The sequence below is a fragment of the Triturus cristatus genome, chromosome 11 (genome assembly GCF_964204655.1).
Source record: "Triturus cristatus chromosome 11, aTriCri1.1, whole genome shotgun sequence".
In the NCBI taxonomy this organism is placed as follows: Eukaryota; Metazoa; Chordata; class Amphibia; order Caudata; family Salamandridae; genus Triturus; species Triturus cristatus.
Window position 1 is genome coordinate 1124850826 of NC_140594.1, and position 18686 is coordinate 1124869511.

The 18686-nt window shown below is 43.9% G+C and overlaps 1 protein-coding gene across 1 annotated transcript in view; it reads right to left on the reverse strand.

Annotated features, from left to right (window-relative positions):
- The window catches only part of DIS3L2 (DIS3 like 3'-5' exoribonuclease 2), a 1010223-nt gene that overhangs the window by 520901 nt on the left and 470636 nt on the right, over positions 1-18686 (reverse strand). Inside the window, exon 10 of the mRNA XM_085635696.1 lies at positions 12142-12315. Within this exon, the coding sequence (XP_085491822.1) occupies positions 12142-12315 (174 nt within the window). The remainder of the gene's footprint in view (positions 1-12141; positions 12316-18686) is intronic.

The following is an 18686-nucleotide window of genomic DNA, read 5'->3' on the forward strand; positions in this document are numbered from 1 at the left end:
TACTGCTTTACAAGTCCTATTATGTAATAACAGGTTCGCACCTCTTGACCCTGACCTGTCTCATTCATCTAGCCAGGCCGCCGGACCTATAACTGACTCTTCGACTTCAATCAGCTCCGCTGTCGATCACTACTCAGTATTATATGACAGAGTGGCGAGACTGGAGGAGTTGGTGGCTGAACTCAACAATAGGGTGGAGAGTCTCATTAGACATAAGGCCCCCCCGCCCACCCCCCCGGTCTCTTCATCTGTCCCTGGGTTATTCTTGTCTACGAAGAAGTCCGATCCACTAAAGTTACCTCCCCCAAAAATTAATGTTGGTCATGCAAACATGGGCCCGCACACTAAGGGAAACATCTCTAGAGAAAATGACCACTCCAGGCTACACCTAGATCCACTGATAAGCCCTGTACCATCAAGTGCAACCTCTGGAATTCCTCTCTCTAGACGTCCTCCTAGTCCTCCTACATTTAGTCGAGGTAATTCTACATCTTACTCCCCACCTCCCCTGCCAATTCACCATCTCGGGTGCAGGGGTATCTCTGTTTTCATGACCCATGCACCAAAATTAAAATCTTGCTATGCTTCTGAGGGCAGCGAATCCCTGCAGAACAAAGTTATACACTGGTTGAGACACGTAAGAGGATGCAGATCTATCATCAGAGAGGATATTGTTAGGGTAAGGAGGCTTTCTCGTGTGGATGCTGACACTGATTGCATAGAGATTACGTTTAGGGATCCCAATTTAGCTGAAAATTTACTCCTGCTCGAGTACAGAACTTCACCACCAGCTTACTCTTCCATTCAGATCCGTAAGCTCCCTATTTGGAATTCCCACAGAGAGGGTGAGGACTCTGGCCTTAGACAAGTCGATTGACCACTAAACACAACTACAGCTCCCCCATTACACACATTTCCACTCCATCTTGCCATGGGCCCATCTTCAAACAGCATTCCTTCGTCCTATTCGCCCTTAAATGTCCGGGGAAAAGCTACTGCTAGCTTGACGATAGAGGTGAACCCTCAAATCACCTTACCTGCTGCCATAGGGGCCTCTTCCACGCCACCCTCTATGGGTGATATCAAGCTACTATCATGGAATATTGCAGGCTTAAGGAGGAATCTTACAGACCCTGTTTGGAGTGATTTCATCAATAACTTCGATGTTATCCTCTTCCAGGAAACCTGGAGCCTAGCTCCCCTGCATAGGACAGGATTCTCTACCTTTTTCGTTCCCGCGATCAGATCCACACGAGGTCGACCGTCCGGGGGTCTTTTAATCTGGATCAGTATTAGTTTGAACTGGACAGTTAAACGGCACTCAATCATATCCCAGGACCTTTTGCATATTTCCATCAAAGGGGTAGCCCAGCAGCCCTCCCTTGAAATATTCAATATTTATGCTAGGGGTACTCCTGGGGGGCAAGTAAGTCCAACTATCTCAGCTCTTGAGTCGGAACTCTCTTCAATTTCCCCCAAGGCGGGTGTCATAGTTGCCGGGGACCTAAATTGCACTTTCGAGCCCCTGAGCTGTGATGACATTCTGGGTTTAAGTGACACTGATTCCAAACAAGGTATACCCCAACTAACCCTTCCACCACTGAAGAACTGGACCAAAAGAGCTGTGCAAATAAATGCTCTAACCCTGGAGTTTAACCTGAGGGCAACAAATGGCCGTACAAATTCAGACGGCTTAGGCGCCCCTACATTTATGAGAACTAGAGCCCCCTCACGCATTGATTATATCCTTCTGAGCATTGACATCTGGCCATATTTGGTTGACATGATAGTGGTTGATAGGTCTGAGAGCGACCATAATCCTTTGTTTTTACAACTTAGGAGGGACCAGGCCATCATTCTTACCGAGCACTCGGACGAAGAGAGGCCCGGGGCTAGAGAGGTCGCCCTAACAAACTGTAACAGACGACTCAAGTGGCCTAGGGTGGCAAAGTGTGAGTTGGATCTAGGTAAAATCAAATCCCTAGTTAAAGATGGTATTGCAGCAATGGACCTACTCACCAGTTGCCACTCGAAGACCCTCCCTACTGTTGATCCCCTAAAAATCTACCAACAAACGATAGGAAGGGTCGGAAATTTTTTTGTGGCACAGGTGAAGGGGGATTCAAAGCAGCCCCCTCCAAAATCAGAAAATCCTTGGTTTTCACATGACTGTAGGGTCATGAGACAGTCGCTATCCCTAGCTATTAAATCCAAGGATCAATCACTCATCATTAACGCCCGGAAAATGTATTACAATACCATAAGGTTGGCAAAGCGCCTGTGGGATGAATCCCATTGGCAAGACTTAAAGGCCGCAGCCCTATTAAAAGATTCATCACACTTTTGGAATCTTGTAAACGTTGGTATGAGGGGTGGGGCTGATCCAATACCAAGCCACATAACGGGTTCCCAATGGTATTCACACTTTTCAAATCTCTACTCATCTTGTGATACAGTGGGCCGCAGGGAGCTGGAGCTTGCATCAGAGTACTCGGAAGCCACTGAGCAGGAGCCTGACTTTGCTCTGATTGAGGTCTTCTCTGCAATAAACATGATTGCCCCGGGCAAAGCAGCTGGCCCTGACGGCATCCCAGGTGACTTATTGCTTCACGAAAAAGACCTTTGGGCTGAATTTATCCTGCGCTTTCTTAACAAATTAGCCCTAGGGTGCCCAATTCCGGACTCCTGGAAGGGGGCGGAGGTGGTGGCCATATATAAGAAAGGCGATAGAGGGGACCCTGCCAACTACAGACCGATTAGTCTAATCGATGTAATCCAAAAAGTGGTTGGCAGAGTCCTCCTAACCAGGATCAAGGCATGGATAGCCGAGGAGGATATTTTAAGTCATCTGCAGGCGGGTTTCAGGGAGGGAGTAGGTACCATTGACCAGGTCTTTAGATTTTGTACCATCTACTGGAAATCTGTGGTCATCGAAAAAGGCAGCCTTTATTTGGCGTTTATTGATTTAAAAACAGCCTTTGACCTGGTCCCACGAGTACAGCTGTGGCAGGTACTACTTGATTTGGGAATCCCTCCCCTGACCCTGAACCTCCTTAAACGCCTCCACGCAGACAATTTCGCCAAAGTCAGGTGGGGTTTGCAGGGACAACTTACAGAGAGTATCTCAGTCGAGAAAGGAGTGCGACAGGGATGTGTTTTGGCACCGACCCTGTTCTCTCTCTATATAAATGGTGTGGCAGACCATTTGAGAGGCGACAGGGTCGATGCTCCGACCCTGTGCGGGGAAAAAATATCTACCCTGCTCTTCGCCGACGATACTCTCTTGATTTCGAAAAGCCCCATGGGCTTACAAACATTGTTGTCCCGTTTCTCCCAGTTCTGCGATACCAGGGGGCTGAAAATAAATACATCAAAAACTAAGCTGATGGCGCTCTCCCCCTCAAAAAATTTTAGGAATAACATCCACCTCAATGGTACCACACTTGAGTTAGTGGATGCTTTCGATTACCTTGGAGTGAGGGTCAACAATAAGCTCAAATGGGCCCCCCATCTTTCCAAAATGCTCCTCGCCCATAAAAGAGCTACAGGGGCAATATCGAAATATCAGAGGCTCTCACACAGTAGACCAATAGCGGCGGCTGTTAAGGTTTATGAGGGGAAGGCACTGTCATCAGCCCTCTATGGGGCGGAATTGTGGGGCTTTGAAAACTTGACAGAGCTAATTAGATCTGAGAACAAGTTCTTTAGAGATCTAGTCTCTCTCCCCCTGTCTACCCCACTAGCTCCACTCCGCAGCGACTTTGGCAGATATAACATCAGTGACGTGGCCAGGCTGCGTCCTATCCTATTCTGGTCGAGGATTAGAAGGTCCCCCCAACTCCACCACTTTGCCTTAGCCCTAGATGAGTTACTAAACTTGGGAGCAGACCACAAGATCCCCTGGATAATAAATTTGAAAAAACAACTGCAGAAGATTGGTTTGGAAGAAGCGTGGGTGACTCAGGTCCCACCCCCCAAACTAATGCTAAAAAAAATCTACTGGGATTGTGTTATGGCCGAAAAATTAAGAAGCCAGGATGGTGTCCTCACTGTGCGCTTTTTAGATATGAAACCAGCTCCTAAATTGGAGCTTTTTCTGGATTTTATTGAATCACCGCACGACCGGTCATTATACCTCAAGCTCCGGTATGGTACCCTTCCTCTCTATGATTTCCAATCTAGTTGGAACAAGGTAAATACGCACCCAACAGGTTGCCCTGGCTGTGCTTCGCCCACCGAGTCCATCGGCCACTTTATGTTTGCTTGCCAGGCATACAGGCAACCCAGACTAAGGTGGCTTAAACCTGTTTGTAAAAATCTGGGCATAAGGTCTGCAAGGGCAGCATTGCGTATTTTGACATACGACACAACTGTCCCAAGTGTAATCTGCGGGACTGCCAAGTATCTGGGTTGGGCTTGGAGGTTAAGACGTAGGTTGCTTAAGGTGCATCATCTGCAAGAATATCATCCACCCACATGAATTTGCAACCTTTTTCTGCTTATAACATCAATGTCAGAGGTCATGTGAATATAACCTGAGCATATATGACTTTTTTATTCTTTTTAATTTCATATGAATTTTAGTTGGTTGCTGTAGTATGGTCTATTTTAAAATGTTTTCATACACATTGTGATGAACTTTCTATATACATTGAGATGAACTTTTATGACATTTTTTGCTAATGTCGAATAAAGTACTACAACAACAAGATACCAGCTATACAACGCAGTGATTGGGTAACGGGATGTTGGGCGTCCCATAATCCACCCAACCAGACCATCAATGCCAGGTCCTTATTTCCTGCAGTGCTGTGGTCTTGCCATTGCTTGTGCCATTATTAAAGAATGACTCGCTCACCTGGTGCAGAATTTACAGGAAAGGACTGTGCGACAACGTACACTCACAAAATGAGCCTCAACTACCACACCTAGAAAACAGAAATTAAGCATTATATTCCACTGTATTTAAACCTGCACGCCAATAACTTGAGGGACAAGAAAATGCAAAGCACCAATACAGTTGTCAAATGAAGGTTTCAGAGAGCGGAGGATATGCCACGTAATAGGCTCGGCCCAGTCCTGCCCATAGCATGTATACAGTGCACATCATTATCCCTGCTAGGATTGCCTACGGGTGAAGAGTTAAGCTATTATTAAAGAGGGATGAGGGATGTCCTCCTGTGATGACGAGGAGAGCAGGGGGTGATTTATATTATGTAAAGTTAGACAAGTCAGTACAGGCCAAGGTAGCACATGCATAAAGACTGACTGGGCAGCAAGATGCTGCAGATAGCAAACAGTGTGCCTGCTTGTGTGTTAACCAGTGCTGTGTTAGGCGGGGGTCGAGAAATGAGCCATAGCGGGTACCAGAGTGCTCGTCCGTGTGACTGCTGACAATGGAAGAGTTAATGTTTGCGGAGCATCTGGTGGGCGGAGCTCAGTGCTCAGATGAGAAAGTAACCTGAGAATATGTCAAGGGACAGTCTGGCTCATCCGAGAGAAGGAAGCTCCCGATGTGGTGCTTTGTACAAACCACTAGCTCATCCATGATAAGGATGTCCCCACTGTGGTGCGTTGTGCAAGCCAGACCTGGCTCTAGACCAGGAGACAATGCACTGCCGTCTACAAATATAGGAAATCCACCCACTAGATGGACATCATGATGAGTATAAAGTTGAATCCGATCAGGGTTGGGAATCGTCAAATGCTTGGATGCATGGGACAAGCTTGTTCTTATCCAGTAAGAGTTTTACTATCCCCAGTGCATGAAGGGCATGGCTCCTCCAAAGCCAACACAAAGCCAGTCACGGCAAGAGTCTGTCCAATCTCCAGCCGTTGAAGTGATGCAAGCCTTCGGTTGAAGAGGGCCAAGGCTTTAGGACTGTTGCAGCAGGAAGGCCTTGAACTCCTCAAACTAACCATTACTGGCAGTGGGAAGGAATGCATTTTATACTAATTTTTCCAAGCCAGGTTGAGGTTCATTAGATGAAGACGCTCAATGCTTTGATGGCCATGACAACTCTGGTTCCCTGTCCACTCCAAACTTGTAGCGGAATGAGAATTAGGTGAAGACATGTCAAGCGTGGCCTCCTCCTGCCAGGCTTCAGTGAATCCTCACGGGGCCTGATTCTTACATGGCACTGCAAAGAGAGACTACACGTCCACTTCACTTACGGACAACATGTCCTTCTGGAGCATTTCTGATGGTGCCACGCCATGAAAGTCTTCCCTTCTTCCATATACGGCTCCAGGGTACAAGCTCAAGTCTGACACAGGTCATGGAATTAAATTCAGGATCAAAGCTCCACACCGATCTGTGAAGAGGGTTGGAAGGACATCGGGCACTTGCTGTGCTCTTTAGGGTGAAGCACAGTTTCGTACAGGAACAAGGGTAAAGAGCTCTGAATACATGGCATGGCACTGAACCTGTTGCATCTTGAGCACACCGAACAAAAGATGAATTTCACAGGCAGCAAATCCTCTAGGATCGACACATTTCGATCTGATGTATGGGCGGTTCAGCTTGATCTAGCCCACAGTTGGGAGATATCTCTTCAGCTGGGGAATCTCTGCAGTTAGAACAGGGTTGTTATAGGCAAAGATGCCCTGCAACCTATAGGTTGCTTCTTATGACAGACACAGTGAAAAAGACTGTGAAGCAAACCTGAGTTTTTGGCACTTACCGCCTGCTCTGATGAATCATTTATGATGAAGGCCTGTGATACATACCACACATTGGTAGGTGGGCACTAGAGCTCTGAATACAGCAGAGGAAGAAAGACAACTAGAATTTAAAATGCACTGATCTAAGCAGGAGTCCACACTGCGAGTTGAAGGGGGGGTAGGAAGAAGAAAGTATGGTTAGAAAAAATGCAACTTACTTGGCTCACAGAAGAAAGATTCAGAAGACATTCTAGGAACATTCACTTTAAAACTAAAGTTGTAAAAGTAGTCAAATGGGCAGGTAGGTCTGCAAAGCGTGCTGAGCAATTTGGCTCAAGATTACTAGTTTTATAACAGCAAGGGGTTTGGCCCATACTTGCGTCCAAACTAGGCCACAATATAACTGGGAAAAGTAAGGGGTGTTTTGGACGTGCACTGACGGATGCAATAGGTAATATACGAATGCTTGGTGTCTGCAATTCCACTGACCCCTATGACCTATAACCTTTGTATTCAATTTCAAACAATCCCAGTCATACCACACAAATTAATGTGGGCCCATATTGTTTCCACAGATAAACAGTTGAACGCTCACCACGCCACCTGAAATTGAACTTAATAATCGTTGTCGAGACTTAATCAGTCACAGGAGGCAGGTTTTGGTTCTCCCTTTAATCAAATACATCCGCATTTTGGCCAATTTTGGCAAATTCTATGGAGTGCCCATCTAATACTCGCCCTCTAATAAGCAGTCTAATCATTTTCCATTTTGTCCTTATAGTATACAGTCTAACTCGGTTTCTGATATGTGCAATCAATCGAAAGGCAATAACTGATTTCTCCACCATAATAGGTAAGCATATGTTGCATCAAATAATAAATGGCTTTCCCATTCCTATTTAACGCAGGGATCCCCTAATCATATACACTTCCTTTTCATGTTTTGTAGTGTCAGACCCTGTCCCGGTCCTGAGGAGAACCCTCAAAACGCATTGGGTTCAGAAATGCGTCGACCCTCCTCACAGCTGGTAACAGCTACTATCAGCGTATGAAATACACCATATACAAACAGGACATTTTGTCTGTTGTAATCTCTGTAGCATCTATCTGTATTTGGGATGTCGCATGTTAAATAAGTATTATGTGTTGCACTGCCTTATAAATAAGGACTGGTTTGTTGTACGTTACATTGTGTTCTTTGTACACATTCGTATGCTTATTGATATGTTTTCTTAACGTGTTTTTGTTGGAAAAATGTCTTATGTCAGTTTTTATCAGTTTCCATCAATATTGTACAGTATCTTTCTCTATGACATGAATTAAATGTCTAACATGTTTGTACTCTGAATGAAATAAGAAAAAGTGAAATAAAAACACCATAACCACCTAATGATTAAAGGTGGTTATTTTTGAAGATAGCATTAGTCAAGATTACTAGTTGGCATCTAACACAAGTCAGTAGTGGCCAAGAAACTGGTAGATTAGACAGTTCTGTTGGTTTCATGCAGTGCATGGTCTCACTGCTGCCCTCACCCACTTCACTGATTGGAACCATGACACCTCCATCCTTGTTTGCAGTTTAAAAATGTGGACTTTTTTCTCATCCTCAAAGGGTGCGGTGTGCTGTTTATTAGTCGGTAATGTGGACGAGCTTAAGGCAGTACTAGTCACATGGAGTGCCGGAGAGTCCCTCTCCTCAAAACCTCCACATGCCTTCCCAGTGCAGCGAGGGCAAGCATCTCAGCCCATCTAGCTTTTAAAGCGCCCTGAGCGGCTTGAAGGCAACTACATTATAGGGGCACACATGATTTTGATTTAATGCTAGCATGAAATAATTTGCTGTAAAATAAATTGCATGGTGCCTCTTGTAAAATTACCGTCATGTGTACTAAGCTCGCTTATCGCACTATGGCTCAGCTTCTAAAACAGTGTTCAAGGCAGTGTCATATGGTTTATACCTTCCCGGTAAAAATGTGGACTTTTTGGACAACCTAAACGTCAGGGTTGTGCCATACTGATTCCATGCACACCATCAGGATATGTTGGCTGAAGTCCTGTTAGCTCACAGTGCACCATCTGCACCCCAAAACCCAATCAGGTGGCAGATGGATTAAGCAACCTCCGAACATGACAACCCTGACTCCCAAAGGAAATCGTGGTAACAGATCTAGAACCCTTTTGTTCGGTTACTCATGCATACCCAAAGAAATACACAAGAAGTACTCAGCAAGGCATTTCAATATTTATTGAAGCATTGTGGCTCTTGTATAAAATATGTATGCTGCGATAATCAATAGAATGAGACACAATAGTGTGATTATCATTACGAGAATAGTGAAAAATATGAACTCCTCCATCATTTTGCTATAACAGTGAATATATGCTGGCAAATTAGTACTCCTACCTAGCGCTTCCTAACCTAGTTTGTCTAGGGTGGGTGAACTGCCAAATCCCCGTCAGGTGATCTAACTCCGGATTACCTGTGAGTAATTGTCATGAGGCTGCCCGTCTTGGTCGTAAGAGGACCATCCCTCTTCGCTGGGTAAACTATGAATCCGCTGGGCTGGAATTCCGTCATGCAGCAACCTTGCAGTGTCAGCGAAAAGCTCTTCTCCCTTAAAAAAGGAAGCACTGCTGTATATATACCACCCCACCCATGCTGCCATGCCAAAGCCCCAGTCAGGCCACTATTGTTTATCCTGTTGCGATAGCTTCATTGGCTACCGGGCAACATTTACGCACTGAACTTTATCCCTTGTACAGAATGTTCAAGTGGTCATGATAGTGTGCCTTCAAAGTGGAAATGTAAGCAATGGAGTTTCAGAGAACATTATCCTGCACAGACATGCAAGGAAATGTAAGTCGAATGTCACCTTGCAAGAAAGAATGCAACTTAAGAAACATGAGCATGTAAAATTGGTGGTGTTTCTCCCTGGGCCTATCATACCCATGTGACAGCATTCTTTTGGCTCCTAGACAATCATTGGACCAGCTTGCAACATTTTCAGTTTTCTAGATCTTGTTACATCGACAAACACCATTTTCAGCCTCCTCCCACCAATAAACTACTAGACAAGTACCTTTTTGAGCAGCTGGAAGTCAATCAGTGTAATTTTAGGGTCGACCTGGCCAATAGGACAATCAGGTAGTGCCCAACAGGCTGGTCTGAAAGGTCAGTGTCTGGGCAGTTCTTTGGCTGGTTTGGGGCCTGTTTTATGGTCTGATGGGCTGTTTTTTAGTGTTGATTTCCTTGATATTACCACAAATGTTGCCAGCAGCAAGCACAAATCCATGCAGTCTTCTGTACCTTGCAAAACACTTTTACAGATTCTCATACAGCGCATAAAGTTTTGAGGCTTGCTGGTTGTGAAGGCTAATCTTACTCTCTATGGTTATACCTGCACACGCTTCCTGGCCTCGCCTTCCAACACAGTACTGATTCATCTGCTCTGCTACATCCTCTCTGGGTGTTGGGCAACCTAGTGGAATGCAGGATGGACCACTGACCTGGAAGTGGGAGCACCAAGGGCGCCTCTTTCACCAAGGTCTTTCCTGTCCTGGCCAAGTGCAGGACTGCAGACAATGCCGCTTGCCTTATTAGGAACTCCTAGCTACCAGCATCGATAATGTGATGCTAAAAACAGCACACATGGACAATGAACGTCAATACTATGGATGTTGAATGCAAACAAAGCAGCAGGCCTTTCTTAACTCAACAATACCAGAGTGTTTAATGTTATGATTAGTGAAACATGTAGTTGATAAGAGACTGAGGTGAAGGATCATGGAAAAGTTTCTAATCGATAAACAAGAAAATCTTACGGAGCTACTCGCCAGAAGCCAGCTCATGTCTACAGTGGATCACAGGTCTAATATGTGAAAGTCAGGAATAAAGCACCTGAAAGGACCATCATTAAACACGGTAGCCATAAAGAACAGGCCCATAGACCAACTCTCAAATAACTTGATCACAATGCCTTGGAAGCTATCACAAGAGATCCCAAAGCCTGGCGGGTTGTCTTGCGTACACAACTTTCACAGCTTCCAACGCTCGCATCCAGTCTCTCCACATACATTGGACAAGATTAAGGTTCAATCGACTGACACGAGTTAGCAAGGTGATCTGCAGTGGTCTCACAAGAGTACTTTGCAGCAAAACCCAACTTCGACTGAAGTCAGCCACATCAATGTACTCTCAACGTTTCAAAGCGGGGGCTCAGCTGAATCAATTCATCCTTTGTTGACCTGTCCAAAAGAGAATTACTGATAAGATTGGGTCCCTACCTTTACATCTAGCGCTTCATAACTAAGTGAAAGTAGCTCAGGAACATGAATACTGGTTAGAAATTATAAGTAATCACTTTTAAAAAATGAAACCAGCATTTTAGAGAACCCCATCTCAAGCATTTGCGGATTATTCAAGGAGAGTGTCTATATATGCATGTAAACACACACACATACACTCACACATACACTCACAACTCAACAGTAAACTGAAAAGGTGGTAATCACAGATGCGTGTTTCCATAGTGGTAGTTTAGTGGCATAGTGGAATGTTTCATGGTAGACGGAATGTACTAATAAACACACAATTATTAGCACAGTGCGGATATCAAATTCCATATTATTACCACAGTGCAGCGAAATAGAAATGAAAAAGACTACTTACTGCCTAACAGATTGCATGTTCTAATTACTCAACAAAGGGAAGCATATTTTAAATTTTCACTTCATGTACATATGCAATCCCTTTCATCCTGGTTTTGGTGAAATACCTAGTTTCAAAACTCATACAAATGAAACAATACCATGCAAAAAATCAAATATGCGGATCTGCACAGTGTTATATGATATTTATTGCCATTGTTGAGGGGAGTGTCATCATGGCTCACTCGAGGATTAACCCCTTCCCACATCACTAACAATGGTAATAAACAACATATGATACAACCGGATCTGCATGACTGATTTATAGCATGTTGTTTTCTTCACATTCAATATTGATAAACAAAGCTACTTGGCCATATTCAAAGCACAGGGGGTTGAATCAGGACATGGAGCCGATATCAAAGCAACTCCGCCTCATCAGCACGACCCCATTCGTAGTCCTCTGTAAAGTGATTCCAGAGTGGGGTCTTTGGGGTATTAGAGTTTTCTCAAGTGGGTAAAGCTCTACTGTGAAACTATGAAATTTGACCTTTGCACTTCTTCCAAATAAGTTATTTTTCTGCCACATTAATTTTGTTATGGCATAAATATCTAAGTTTAAATTCCATATGAACCCTGCTTCCTCAGTCGCCTAGATGTCGGTTCTCCTCTCTTGACAAGTGCCTGAAGAGCTCTGCAAATAAAGGCTGTCCTTTCGATTAGCATGGACAACAGCATCACTGAAACAATTGCCCTCTCGGTGGACAAAGCAAGCAGATCCAGCACAGGAAAGCGGGTCGAGAAGTGAGACCATCTATCTCCAGTACATACCTCAAATCCCGCCTCTTCTCAAACTCCTCTGGTGGGATAGTCCACGGCAGGCTCTGCGGGAGGCATTCGAGGACTGTTGGTGAGAATTCCGAGAAGTCCACGCCGTACTCCATTAGGATGCCCTCTGTTTCGGGCTCAATCTCGCCAGCTTGCCCAAGGCTCTTGGCCAACTGCCTGTTGGAGAATAATGAAGATAAGGTCTCAAAAAAAAGAGAAAACCTCTTGTGACAACTCTACCACGAGCATGACCCATTTCCAGTTCAACCTTAGCAACATTTGCTCTGGGTGCGACAGGCACCTCAACCCGGATGTCATCACCAAGACCTAAGACATTTCACAAACCACAAGGACATGCACTGAAACCAACCAAAGTAAGTATTAACCCAGCTGAGCTCAAAGAGGCAGATCAACTTCTTAAGTGATCACATTTTAGATCTGGCTGTGCCATTTAACCTAAATCAAGAAAAACAACAGTAAAGGCTAAACACACAAAAGAAAATGGAAGAACATTGTCTAAAGGTTTAGGGTATGACAGGTACTTCTCTAGCAAAAGAAACATGTCTCATCTTGAGAAAAAAAAGATTTGTGGATAAAGTGCAGTCTAGAAACAAAGGAGTTTAGAGAAAATAGAAGATTACACATGACCACGTTTTATGAATTTAGTTATTGGCATTGAAAACAAATTAGAGTCTGCACACAAAAATAATTTACATACATATCATTCAGTACATGAGCACAAACCAGAGGTGGGGAGGACAGTACTCAGCGATACAGTTACTGGCACCCTCAGTTTCAACAGACGGAGGCCTAAGAATGATTCTCGGTTTGGAAATAGTGGTGGAGCTGTTTTCTGAAGATATGCAGGGAAGAGGCAAACACAGAGCACGTGACAGTGTATTCCAAAGGTGTATGTCAGGAAGGTGGTGGGCTGATGATCTGAGGGGACAGTTAAAGTTGTGGTGGGACTTTCTATTTACAAAGGGAGGAAGGAAAGACTGTGACATGTCTCCATACTAGTTTCAGTCAGCAACTGTTTGAGGGACCTTTTGAAGAATTTAAGCTGGCCTACCTGATTTCTAAAGTATGAGGTGTGTTGGGTTCAACAAGATTGCTAACAGGTGGCAACATCCACTATGAAAACAAGGCAGGAGAAACAGAACGAGGAGAAGTGACGACAGATCGGACAAAGAGGGAAAAGTGGGTGTGGAGGATATGGGATAAGGATACAGGTTCTTTGGGAAATTCCCTTTTAGCAGTGTGGACGGAAAGCAGGTTGAGTATCAGGACATGAAGGGCCAACAGTGGGTTCTGGTCTGTAGCCTGCACCACCACCAGTTTGGGATGGTTCACAAGAGGTCTGAGAAGCAGCTCAGTGTCCCGCCCGTGAAACCCGCGGTTTGGCAAGGTTAATCAGATTTATTATGTGTACTGGGGTTGATCAAACCAGAGGACACAACAAGGTAAAAATGGTTGAGCACGGAAGAAAACTGGTTTAGAGCAGCATAGATTACAATAGATACGTAAGTGAGAGTCATCTGTTTGGGGCAAATTCTGAAAAGAAATATTGAAGGACATCACATACGTTAGTGGTGGTGAAGTAGTGGAAATCTTTAAGGACAGGTCTTTCAAGGGTGTTGGAGAAGAACTTGAAGAAGACAACAGAGCAAAAGATGACACGAGAAACCAACCAATGGTATTTTCAGAACAGAAAGGACTATAAAGGGCATGAACGGAAGGGGGTGCATTTATTTGCCCTGAAGGAGTTGCAAGTTCAACAGCTCAAGTGGGGAAGTGTAGGGAGCGGGTGCCACAGGAGAGGAATGACTCAAATTAGAAAGATCTGGCACTTTCAGAAGCAGCATGTTTTCCAGCATTTGTGGAGAAGGGTTCAGACGGGGAGCTCGTTTCTTCAATTATCTCAGTGATCAGGGCGAGAGGGCAGAATAAATTAAGATGCGATCCAACGCTGCATAATGGGCAGACTGAGTTGAAGAACAGTAGGTGCGGGGGACTAATATTGAATGGCTGATAAGACTCATGCGTGCAAGAAGCCGTTGACGATTCTGCATTGAGATGGGTGCAGAGATAGGGTGGAGTGGTCTGGAGTGCTGCTTAGGGGTGAAATATAATGTCCAAGCGTTCCTAAGCGGATACACTATTATCAGGGTTAAATGCATGACGTGAGAAAGACGTCTGCGTCCGACAGAGTGGTTATAAGAGTGGGCAAGCAGGAGACGAGTTTTAGCGAGTTTGTGAACCTCCAGCACACAGATATTCAAATCCAGGCTGAAGTCACCCAGTGAAAGAGGAGCACAATGTTTTGGACAGTGGCAGAGAGGAGGACATGCTCATCAAAGAAACTACCTACTGGTCAGAGGAACGAATCAAGAGGACAACATTTGGGAGGTGAAGATCGATAGATGATAAAACAAGGAAGAAACTAAATCTGCAGGGGACGTAGGCTGTGACAATGTCCAGTGAAGGATGTTCCCTCTACCACCCTTTGGTGAAAGGGTACTTGATGGTAAATATGGCATGGCTGAGTGCTTGGTTTGGAGGGACACCTGTGGTGCAGTACCGTGCACCAGAACCCATCTTTGAGTCTAATCTGGGTGATGACATCTAGGTGAGGAAGTGAAGTCAATGTTGATGTTGATGATGATGGATGAATGCTGGCAATAAGCTGTGGATCCACTTGTATCTTATGATGAAGTGGCCTCAACAATATAAGAGCATAAATTCAGGTGATATCTTACTTTGCTGGCATCAGCTTAAGAAGGGTGGATCAAGGAGGAAACTACCACTCTAGCTAGACCCCTTGGAACCTATTTATAAAAGCAATGTTGGTGTACGTAAAGTAGCGCTACTTTACGTATTCTAAAATGCAATTCACAAACCTCCAGCCTTGGATCCCCACCTCTCCTATCTTCTCTGTACAGAGATCGCCGCAGCAGGTGCATACGTTTTAGTCGTAAATGTGGGAAGGACAGGAGGGAGTGGTGGAAATTCATGGAATAATTACAAATAAAGGGTTTAGGGAAATTAAAGGAGGGGTTTAGAGAGGGACAAGAAAATACAAAACACGCCTAGAGATGAGAAAGAGAATTGCAATGACAAAATAGACACCTACAACTACTTCAGTAGTACTATCAAAACAGACAAATGTAATCTCACCAAGCCTTGGAATAAGTCATGCACTACACACAGAGAACCACTGGTACTGCAACACAATCCCACACAAAACAATGGTGGCAGACCATAACAATAATACAAAAAACATACAGAAACATATACAAAAGAAATTAAATTACACATTTATTTGTAACATATTTTTATTGACATTTTCAGATTTAATATACCGTACATCATTCACATCTTTCCAGTAAGTATGGCATAAAGTACAGTATGCGGTATTACACACCAACTGTAAATCCTGACTTAGAGTCCTCAGAAAGATGTTATGATCAAGTACGAGGCAGTGTGTGTATCCCATGGATACGCATGAATACTATGTCACGTGAACAGGGGTGTAACACAGGTTTAAACTAGGGGAAGGGCATGGAAATTCACCTCCGGACCGCGTGACCGAGTGTATAACTGTCGTGTGGGTGTGGCCCCTCGTAAACTCGCGCTTGGAACTCCTCTTAGGGTCGACCGGCAGCGGCATTAATTTGCCCTATCCGGCTATGTGGGACTACTCTATTGAGGCAGATTGTGTGAATGTGTCATCTGTAGAAATTAAATTACACATAATAGTACATTTCTTTTAAAATATTTCAATGTTAGAATGATTTTTAAATTAAAATAACTTATCATAATTTAAAATATTCATTTTCTTAACCGTGAAATTTCAATTTGCATTATGTTAAAAATAATTTATGATATTAAGTTTTTAAGATGGTGTTTTGTGTCCTGTTAGTGTGTCAGTCCTAAGCAAAGAGGAGTTAGGGAAGGATCGTTTTATACTTTTGACAATTTAAATATATATATATTTTATTTTTTTATTTTAAAGTAACGAAGTTCATTTTCCCAATTATTTTCTACATAGAGCTCTCTACCCCGGTGGAGGAGATCTCCACAAATAGCTTGGAAGCGATAAATACTAAATTTATCGTCTTAAATTAGTTGTAGGCGTCTCCACCATGGTGTCTAGCGGTGTGTATAATTGCAAGTCTAAACTTAGGGGCTCATCTCTGTATAGAAATAGGTAATTACATCTGTGAGCACATCTCTGTGTAGGCATAGAATCTCCACGTACGTACGTACCTTTATGAATTGGGTTCCTTAAGAGCAGGACAGTCCAACATAGGTTCAGGACAGCTGGATCTATGCCAGTTGTCAGGATAGTTACACATAAACAACATTACAAATAGTGAATCTACAATGATCTCATTTAATTCGGAGTCATCCTGAAAACCTGGCACGGATCCAGCACTCCACGCTTACACTGCACATACCTGCCTTAAGGGCGATGCATTTTTAATAAGAAGAAGCAGAGATTAAGGTGTCACGCACACAACTAGATAATATACATTTTGGATTCCAGGATTTGCTCAACAAATCATGGGGTCCCCTTCTGTCTCATCCGTTGAAATGAGAACTGATAAGAAAGAGGATAGCTCCCCAGTATTACAGGGTGCCTAAAGAAGTCATTCATTCACATGCTGCCCGCTGCCTTATTGCAATTACTGCTTTTAACAAAAGTCTGGGAAACCAAGGCAATGAATTAATTTAAGGTGATGATCAAGGTGTTCTTTGATGGCTGCGAGGGCATAGGTGAGGTCGACTCCCAACCACAGGGACAGTGAGGAGGAAGAGAGTAAAGGGACAGTTTAATTGTCCTCGTCTACTAGAAGATCTTGACTACATGCTTGAGGTTCTTCCAAAAAAACACAAGTCAGGGTTACGCTGGACCTTTTAGGGATTTATTCTGAATTATTTCACAAGGGAAGATAGCAAGGAGTCCCTTCAATCTCCAGTTAAAATTAATCAAGGAGAATGGAATAAAAAATGTATACTGAGTGACTTGGGCTACAACGTCAACAGGGCAGTGCAGTAGATTCTCAGCACACCACCACGCACGTGCAGCCTCAGGAGAAACGCCAGGCTGATCCCTTTGATTTATCGTATAATAATGACTGTAAGCGAGGTACAAACTGTGAGGTTTCCAAAGGAGGGGTTATTCAGGTCATTAGCTGCCTTATGCTGCCAGGTAGGCAGCACAGTGTAAACATCTAGTAGGCACACTACAGAAGATCCAAAGACTTTGGGTCATCCACCACCAGTGGCACAAGCCTACATTTTTCTTCGATCTAGGGACAGGAGTACCGTTGTTCTCGGTTTTGTGCATCCTTCAAGTCCCGTGCACTACTCTGGACCTCACATCTAAGGCTCGGTTCACAGGCTAGATGGCTCAGTGAGCTAACTAAATGCGGCGAGTTGGAGTCCGAACAAAATTCTCAGCTCATTCAATTATTCCTTAGGCAAATTAACTGGGTTCCACAGGTTAGATAATGCTAAAAAAAAAAAGAATATTTACTGTGGTTAGCATCTGCAAACAAGCGGAATGGAGCGCTAAATAAAACACATTATCACTGCTTTCATTTCAGGAATGGCTCCCAATACTGGATTAATGGATTATTGGGAATACTCTAAATTGGCTAGAAATATTTGCTGTCTCAGATCCAAAAACCCGGTCCACTATGTCCACTTATCACTTTGTACCTTACAATCCTGGTGATTTGTGCCCCCCCTGAATTCTATTCATTAAGAAAGACAATCTTCTCTAGACACATTTCATATCGCTCAAGACAATATGTGTCAACGCTCATCACTGTTTAGCCACATCAATAAAGTCAGTGACCATAGGTATTTGGATGAAATAAGATTATATTTGGAACGAGATGCCAGAGAATCTTTGGTGCCTTTGGATGATATCACACTTTACAACTTCGTGAACTTCAGCTTTACTGAGGCACCTTACAGACTTCAGTGAAAGTGGGTGTTCAAGGCCAATCAAGGGAAACACTGATAAGAGTTGGAAGATATGCAAGGGAGAAACAAAATGGAAGAGAGTAAGGGCACACCCCTGACGCATTCCACCAATCGTTTACAACCGATCTATCAATGTGCCAACCCTCGTATTTTTAATGTGAGACAAAGAATCAACAGAAAGAGTGGAAGGGTGGGGAGTGGAAGTGGGGCAAAGGACATAATTACCCTCACAGAGGGCATCTTGTAACACTTTTTTGTTCCAACCAAAGACCAATCAGTGTAACAGAGTCCATCTCTTGTACACCACTTCTCTATCCTGCTGCGATCGACCAAGCCAACTGATGCCCCATTCTACGGCTTGGCCTCATCTCCTCTAGTCTATGTTCTGAATGGACATTTCTGGCTGTAGACCCCTTATTCATACCCTTTTGTTGTTCGCCTTCTCCAAGTCAACTTGCATCCCTTTCACATGCCTGAAAGCTCACTCGTGGGTGCCACTTGAGTCCATTTTACCTTTTTCATTTTCTTCTTCGATAAAATCGTTTGATCTC